The 8,598-nt window shown below is 37.6% G+C and overlaps 1 protein-coding gene across 1 annotated transcript; it reads left to right on the top strand.

Moving 5' to 3' along the window:
- The first annotated feature begins 2,180 nt into the window (after nt 1–2,180).
- On the top strand, nt 2,181–4,175 carry LOC139125710 (tripartite motif-containing protein 2-like). The gene has a single exon (XM_070691811.1). The coding sequence runs from the start codon at nt 2,181–2,183 to the stop codon at nt 4,173–4,175; it is 1,995 nt and encodes a 664-aa protein (XP_070547912.1).
- Nucleotides 4,176–8,598: the final 4,423 nt, after the last annotated feature.

Raw genomic sequence — 8,598 nt, 5'->3', positions numbered from 1 at the left:
CAGACTAAAAATTCATTTGTTACTTCCGTAGCATTCATGTCACTAACAGAATTGCCAACAAGTACTTTTCAAATTATCACTGAAATGTAGAATTGCTGACAATTGCAAGGCCATTTGTGCATGGGTACAATCCAATATGGCTACTATATTGTTTCAAGTCTTCATCATGCCCAGAAACACTTTGTTCTGATACATTTATCATATAATATTTCTTTTACTATCAGTGACTGCAATAGTCCCTTAAACTGTGCTGAATGACTTCCCTGCAATTATTAAACATACAATTTATATGCAGCAGGAAGTAAATACAAATATTCTTTGCGATGTAGAAACTATGTAGAAAAACCTACAGTCCTTATGTCCTAATATGTAATGTCATGATCATTATTTTCCATTCAGAATCTCCAACAAGTGAATTTTTCTAAGGTCAAGATTTTCTTCTCATTGAAATCAGTTGAAGTACTGAATTATCTCTGGATTATGTGTCTGAAAGCTATCAAATGTGGCCTGCTCAGCCACAATGAAATAACACTGAAAAAATGATTTTGTAATTATGTAATAAGAATTCTGTCATATATATGTGGAATTATCTATCATGTTTATGTTAGGCAAACCGGCATGTACTGTGCGATGAGAGACAACTAGGCTGTTTATCAACCAGTCGTTTCAGACTGCATTTTAAGAAATAGAAGGATACTGAGGCAGTGGTTGGTTGTCTGTTTGCAATGATCTATTGAATATTTTTATCTTACATACACTAGTTTTGATGGCAAAACTAGAACTTACCAGATGAAACAGATGATTATATGTTTTTATCAAGCTAATCTCGTCAAAACTTGTGTCAATTGGACAAGTTAGTATATCATCTTCAACTGTCGGATGATATTGACTATATTATTCAAGTTTGAGCTCGTACGTACAAGGTGAAACTAGTTTAAACTGGTTCCAGCCTGCATTAATGATTATTTACTGGTTATTAACCAAGATATCAGTGTACACTTTTTGGTAGCTATTACCTGTACAAAATAGTAAATGATAGTTAACTCAAGCTTAGAAGCACATCACCTAGCTTAACCACCTGTAAAACACAAATTATTTTTGGAATATCTTCATTCTTGACACTAATAAATTCATCTATGAAATTATAGATTTTTATCGTCTTGATTGTGATAGTGTATGCCTACATGTATGTGTGTATACCTTGTTTGTGCACTTGTGGTGCTCATACATTTTGAGGCTTTGATGTGATCTACAATTATACGTATGGATGTCCATCAAGTCACGTGTGTAGGTTATTACCCAGTAACTGTACAACAAAAAAGTTTTGATATTTTTTTCACTATTTTCGTTTGTAATAACAACTGCAGTTTTTTGTTCTACTCCCCAAAGCATGTTACACAGTATTCAGATTTTCATATCAGCTTGTGATGTGTTGACTGCACTATTATTGTTGGCAATTGAATTCTGGTCCAGACTAGAATTAAAATGTGACAACAGCAGAGCATTTTACAGAATAGACACTGTGTTGATAAGTTAAACAGTTGATGTTTTAACATAAATATTGTTTTGGGAGTAGAACAAGAACAGTGAACCAAATAATGAAAAGATTGTACTTGCAGTTTGAACATTATTTGATGAACTCAAGGGTCGGGTTTTGTACTCTGGTAAGGGTCGATAACACCCAATTGTGATAGGGTCAGAACAAAATGATCGTGAGTATATTACACAAAGTTGATTCTTTTGCTTCCTTTCACATAATTCCCTCTCAGACAAATTCATAACTTTGAAAAGACGTATTCAACTGGCGACACTCTAAACAGTATTATAATTTTCAGGCTTTTAAATTACTGTACATGTGTTTTCAATCATAAAGACATTATCAACTGCAAGTACAAATTCAAGTGTTTGTCGTACAAGAATGTATGACACTTTTGGCAAATGACCCAATTTGGTCAAAGTGCACTGAGTTGGCTGTCATAGAAGTAGGTCACTCATACAGAACCCCCTATGGTACTATTACCATTATATGCATAGTATGTAACATGTGACAAAATTCAACCAATTGGCTCATGACATCTCAACAACTCACTTTGTAAAATACTAACCTAGGGAGCCTTCTCTGCAACCGATGCTCATAAGTCTTTGCAGTTTATTTAAGTGACACACCTACGGTATACAGAATGGCTGCTGCTTCTGACCGCAAAGTTTTGGAAGAAATCGGCGAAGATTTCCTGTGTTGTACCATCTGTCTGGAGCAGTTTAAGTCTCCTAAAATTCTACCATGTCTGCATACATTCTGTGAGCAGTGTTTAGTCACACTGGTTGAGAAGACTGGATCTTTAAACTGTCCAGAATGTCGACAGAAATATCAGCTTCCTGTTGGAGGAGTGCCAGGGATAAAAGGCAACTTCTTTATGGCCAATCTGATTGAGATATTCAAGCAAAGACTTGAGTCCAGGCAGGGAGCTGAGCTTAAGTGTGAAGGTTGCCAAGAGAATACAGCAACACACAGGTGTATAGAGTGCAAACAATACATCTGTGTTAGTTGTGCTAAGGTGCATAGAAATCTATCGCTCACTCGTACACATAAGCTTATGACCATTGAAGAATTTGAAACAGTACAGTCAACAAGTCCAGTAACATTACGAGCAGTGGAATATTGCAGTGTCCACAACCAGAACGAACTCAAATTCTACTGTGAAACTTGTCAGGTACCTGTCTGTTCAGATTGCACTATAGTCAAACACCGCATACCAGAACATCTACACAGAGACTTGAAAGACGCAGCAGATGAATATCTTACTGAATTGAAAGCAGCGGTTGACAAACTGAAAGTGAAAGAACAGGAAGCTGAAAAGAACAAAACCCTGGCCAAACAGATACACAGTGATCTCACAGAGCAGTGCAGCAGAGAAGAAAGGAAGGTGAGAATGAAAGCAGAGGAAATCATCGAGAAAATAAAGAGAGAAGAGCAGAGACTAATAGATGAACTGAAAAACAATTACAAAATGAAAATTAAACATGCAGCAGTTGAAATTGATGAGATGGAATTAAAACATGGTAACATTAAGAGTACATGCAGTTACATAGAAATGCTGATGCATCATGGGAATGCTGCTCAACTTCTCTCCACAAAGGGTGATGCCGGAAATCGTATGCAGCAACTGATCATTTCAGAATCTGAACCCAAAATACAACATGATGAAGTTGTATTCACATCTGGTTGTGACTTCAAAGAACACGGAATTCTTGGAATTCTTAGATCTGATATTTGTAAATCAAAGTGTACAGTTGACAACATTCCAAAACAACTTGTGAAAGGTGATTCTGCAGACCTACTGGTAACAACCAGAGATTCCATGGGAAATCAAGTCGTCCCAAAACAACCAGTGAAAGCTAAGGTAAGGAAACCTGATGCATCATGGGAAGACATTGATGTCATGGACAACAAAGATGGCACACACAGAGTTACAGTGTTTGGACAAGTGGATGGACAATATGAAGTTACCATGACAGTGGGAGATCAACCAATGACAGGGTGTCCTGTCATCATACCTGTCATCAAAGGATTGGTGAAGACCATTGGCAGTGAAGGAAGTGATGAGGGTCAGTACAATGTCCCTCAGAGTGTAGCAATAAACAAAAATGGAGACATCGTCACTGCCGACACTGACAATAACAGATTACAAATAACCACCAGAGATGGTACATTTAAGAAAATTTTGAAATTTCCGCAATTTAAAATGCCTTTCACACCATATGACATAGCTGTATGTAGTGACAATGCATACTATAGTTTAGATAATGAGAATAAGCAAGTAGTTGTCAGCGATGAAGATGGACATATCATCACAAACTTTGGACAAAATGAGTTGACAGATCCTTATGGCATAGCTATCAGCCCTTTAGATAGCAATGTCTATGTGACAGATTATAATGATGATTGTGTCAGGATTTATACAAAACATGGAAAATACCTTAGGTCATTTGGGTCAAATTGTGAAGGTCAGGGGAAATTTGATGGGCCCTCTGGTGTTGTCATAGGAAGTACTGGAATGGTATTTGTGGCAGACCGATGCAACAATCGTATCCAGGTATTCAGTGCACATGATCAGTATTTGTATTCCTTTGATTGTAAGAGTACAGCTGGTGAGTCAGTAAGCCCTACAGAATAACCATTGAAATGATAAATATCTCTATGTGACTGCTAGTAAACGTGCCATTTCAGAAGATGGTTTTATCCTGAAGTTTGAGAGTAGTGGTAAGTTTGTTTGTCGTATTGACAGTGATAGTGATGGGCTGAATCAGCCCAATGGTATTGCACTGACAGACGATGTACCTTGCAGAGTGGTTGTTGCTGACAGAGACAACCATTGCATCAAAGTATTTGTACAGTGATACAAAAACATCAGATGCAGAAAACCTTATGTGTATGTAAGATGTTGTCTGCAGTTTAAACATCAGTAGAAGTTTCTCATGATATACAATTACTCTTCTTGTATCTCAAAGTCGATAATGATTACAATAAACACCATTAAATCAGATTTATTTCGTGTGGCCTTTGTTTCATCATGTGTAGCATGACAAAGTGTAATGAATTGATGTATTGTGAGACAGTGTGATGCAGTGTACAGATATTGTGTGTATCACAGCATAGTGTAATGTAATGAAGAGAATACGTAAAACAGATGTTGCAGTCATATTATGTAAATTAGCTCTCGTCAATCTTGAGATGTTAGAATGTTAAGCTTTGCAAAAGTCTTTTCATTGGTTGAGAGACCGCAATGCAAATTTCTGTTTGGCAAGGGGAGCCCCATTCTCTTATGGAAAAACTACTTTGAATGCTGTCCAACTGAACAAAAACTGTCAGACTGAACGGAATTGGAATGGCCAATGACATACTGGGTAGGTCCAGGTATCCACTGCCACTTGGAACCCTGGGAAGCCAAAAGTGGAATCAAAGAGACCAATAATCACCTTGTTACTACAGAATATATTGCAGCCGTAAACTAGTATCATAGCCCCTAGCATAGGTGACACCCTGTCCTGTATATGGTGACGTCACCATAAACATATTTTAGAATATTTATGTATTTAATATTTTTTCAGAGAAAGTCCATGTGAAAATGAAGACCATACTATTTCTCATTCATCACGTTCAGTATTAAAGCTGATAATATAAAATGAAGTCAAGACACTTTATTCATGATGCATATATTTCCAAAGACGGATTTTATGCAGTATGGGTTATATATCAACTAGTACAGCTACAACATGAATGTGGCTTTCTCCTGAAATACCAGGTCTGCATTTAACATCTAGCTAACACACGTAGCTTGCCTTACCATGCCAAAGGCAGCAAGGAAACAATAATTTCCACTCTGCTAACACAGTTAATGGCATGTCTTTGTAGATTTGCAAAAAAAAATTTGCTAAGAATATCTCTACAATTACCACATTAAGCCTTATGACTCGGCTACAGCCGCGATACTACTGAACCATTAAAACGATTGACAGTATCCTCATTCGATTCTTTGGAATAGCTAATTACACTTGTGTTCACACCATACTCATATGACTTCAGTGAATGAACACATTCAGAGGCTAAATTTCCAAGGAGAGATTAAAATTACATGCAAGAACCAACATTAACCATTCAATTTGAAAATTTATAATTTCTCATTTGCATGACCTTATGGTCTATTCACGTAAGATATACATAGAGCATGAGCCCCGGCACAAGTGATCATGACATCTGTGTCACATGTCTCTGAAAGTCTACCATAGGTCTGTCTATCCTTAGTTAAGTAGCCAAACCAGTGCTGACAGATAAGCTGTATTCCCAATAATCACTTTGAATATTTTTATTTGGCTACAGGAAGTGACTCCAGAAAACTCCCCGGAAATTTGTGTCAACACTGAAAAAATTTACCCTTGAAAACTCCAGAGAAATTTGTTGCAACCCTTGACAAATTTTACGCTAAACAATCACTTTTGTGGGGCAGAGTGTCAGATGATGTCGTCATCAATATGGTATCTTGACATCCAGTAGTGGAGTAGGCTACCAGTTACTATTTTGTACATTCTTCCATGATCCAATTTGTCGACACCATATTAAAAGCACTTGTTACGTGCAGAGAAAACGAACAAAAGGGTGAACTCAGCAGTTAACGTTTAAACAAAATTTATTACGAAAATAAAACTAATTGCTAAGTCAGGGATAGAGTACAAGCTTTAAAAGTGTACAGACTACTTATCTCAGCTGGACGGCAAAGCTCCAGTCTCAGAGTTGTAACAGTCAGTCGAATGAATGAACAGTCCTTTGGCTTGCAGGCTTGAAGCTGCACAAAGTCCACAGTATAAATCCAGCGTTGACAGTGAAGGTCTTGAAAAGTCTTGAGAATGACTACTGCTGGAGTTTAGTAACACACAAGAGACACGATCCCAAAAGTCTGACTGGAAGCTGTGCACGTCCCTTTTATAAAGGCATATAAGAACAATCTAGAACTTTTATTGACATGCTAATTACTGTTCTAAAATTATCTCCCTTACACAACTAATCAACTTTCCAGAACATTCCAAACATGACTAATTGAATTCAAGGTTGTTAGGTCATCAAGGGCAGTGACCTTGAGAATGTTCTAGACTAATTGAACTCAGGTCATGATGAGTGTGGGGGAAATGACCTACATAACACACCCCCTCTTCAAAAAAAGAAAATTTTTCAAAGAAAAATCTTTCTTTTACAAATGTAATCTTGAAAAAGATTTAAGTACTCAAATTTGTTTTACTCTAAAGTAAAATTTCTTGAAAGTGAACAACAATAAACTCTAAATACGAGAGAGACAGTCTGCAATTAAATTGTCTCTGCCTTTGATATGTCTAATATCAAGATTAAACTCCTGTAACATTAAACTCCATCTTAGCAATCTCTGATTTTTGCCTTTAAATTTCTGCAGAAAAACAAGAGGGTTGTGATCAATATAAACCACTATTGGCTGATTTGAAGAAGTAACATAAACTTCAAAATGCTGTAAAGCTAATATCAAAGATAAACACTCTTTTTCAATTGTAGAGTAGTTTCTCTGGGATTTGTTAAATTTGCGTGAAAAATAGCAAACAGGATGATCTACACCATGACTATCCTCTTGCAATAAAACAGCACCAGCAGCCGTATCACTAGCATCCACAGCTAATTTGAATGGCAAAGTGAAATCTGGTGCAGACAACACTGGAGCACTTTGCAGTATGGCTTTAAGTGTATCAAATGCCTGTTGGCATTGCTCTGACCAAACAAACTTTACTTTCTTTTTAAGTAAGTTAGTCAAAGGCTCAGTAATTGTGGAGAAATTTGGACAGAATTTTCTGTAGTAACCAGCCATACCGAGAAAGCGCATCAGTTGTCGTTTGCAGTTTGGTATGGGAAAACTTGAAATGGCACTGATTTTGGCATCAACAGGTTTTACCTCACCCTGTCCTACAGTATGTCCGAGGTAAGTTACCCTCGCCCAACCAAACTCAGATTTGGCAAGGTTGACAGTCAACATTGCTTTACTCAGTCTCTCAAAGAACTTCCGCATGAGCTTGATGTGTTCCTCCCAGGTGTCACTATACAGGACGACGTCGTCAACGTAAGCTGCACACCGTCTAGCCCGGATATGACGTCGTTGATCATCCGTTGGAACGTTGCCGGAGAGTTCTTCATTCCGAATGGCATCACCTTGTACTGGAACAATCCGTCTGGTGTAACAAAGGCGGATATTTCACGAGCACGATCCGTCAGAGGGACTTGCCAAAATCCCTTCAGTAGGTCAAATTTCGTCACATACTTGGCTTTTCCCACTCGGTCGATGCAGTCATCAATCTTGGGAAGTAGTAGAGTAAGCGTGGGCAACTGGGATGAAGTAAGAATTTTACACCCATTTTATTCATTTATCTACATGAAGCGAAGGAAAATTTAACCATCCATGTAACTAAAGTGTGACCCTGACCTATATACGAACTCACGCATGCAGCGGTGCATGTCCTGAACTAAGCGGGAAATTCCCTTCTGAGCATGTTTATACATGTACGGGAAATTCCGTGTGAGTCATCACATCAAACTAGCCTATATAAAGGAGCTTTTTACCTGTTGTCAGTCCGGCCGCCGGTCGCGGAGTCTAGCTGATGTTGAACACGAAGTTCCTATCGGGGCGAACTTGTTCACCCGATAGATAAAATTTTAGTAATTTCCTCTGAACTTAAAATATGACGGAAAGACCATTACTTCAAACAAAATGAGTCGTTTCAGATGAATGGTACTGATATCTAAAGTGTTCACTCTTTTATCTCTACGTACAAATGTAGTTCCTAAGTCGTTCTCTATTCTATTCCCACCACAAAACATTCAATACTCATTTCCCTCCCCGATCTTTATCAATACTTATGATAATATCACAAGTTGTTCTGTTATCTGTTTTCATAGCATAATATCCAACCAAATCGTCAAATTCATCTCCAGTAGCTAACTTTACACATCTAATGAGAACTGTACCATGTTGAAGTATTTTCATATTATCAGTCATCTGTTGATTTACAGTCTGTAAAGTTAATTCAGCT

This window comes from Ptychodera flava (genome assembly GCF_041260155.1).
Source record: "Ptychodera flava strain L36383 chromosome 3 unlocalized genomic scaffold, AS_Pfla_20210202 Scaffold_26__1_contigs__length_13983176_pilon, whole genome shotgun sequence".
Lineage (NCBI taxonomy): Eukaryota > Metazoa > Hemichordata > Enteropneusta > Ptychoderidae > Ptychodera > Ptychodera flava.
Note: the sequence above shows the minus strand (reverse complement) of the source record. Positions and strands in the feature narration are given on the sequence as shown.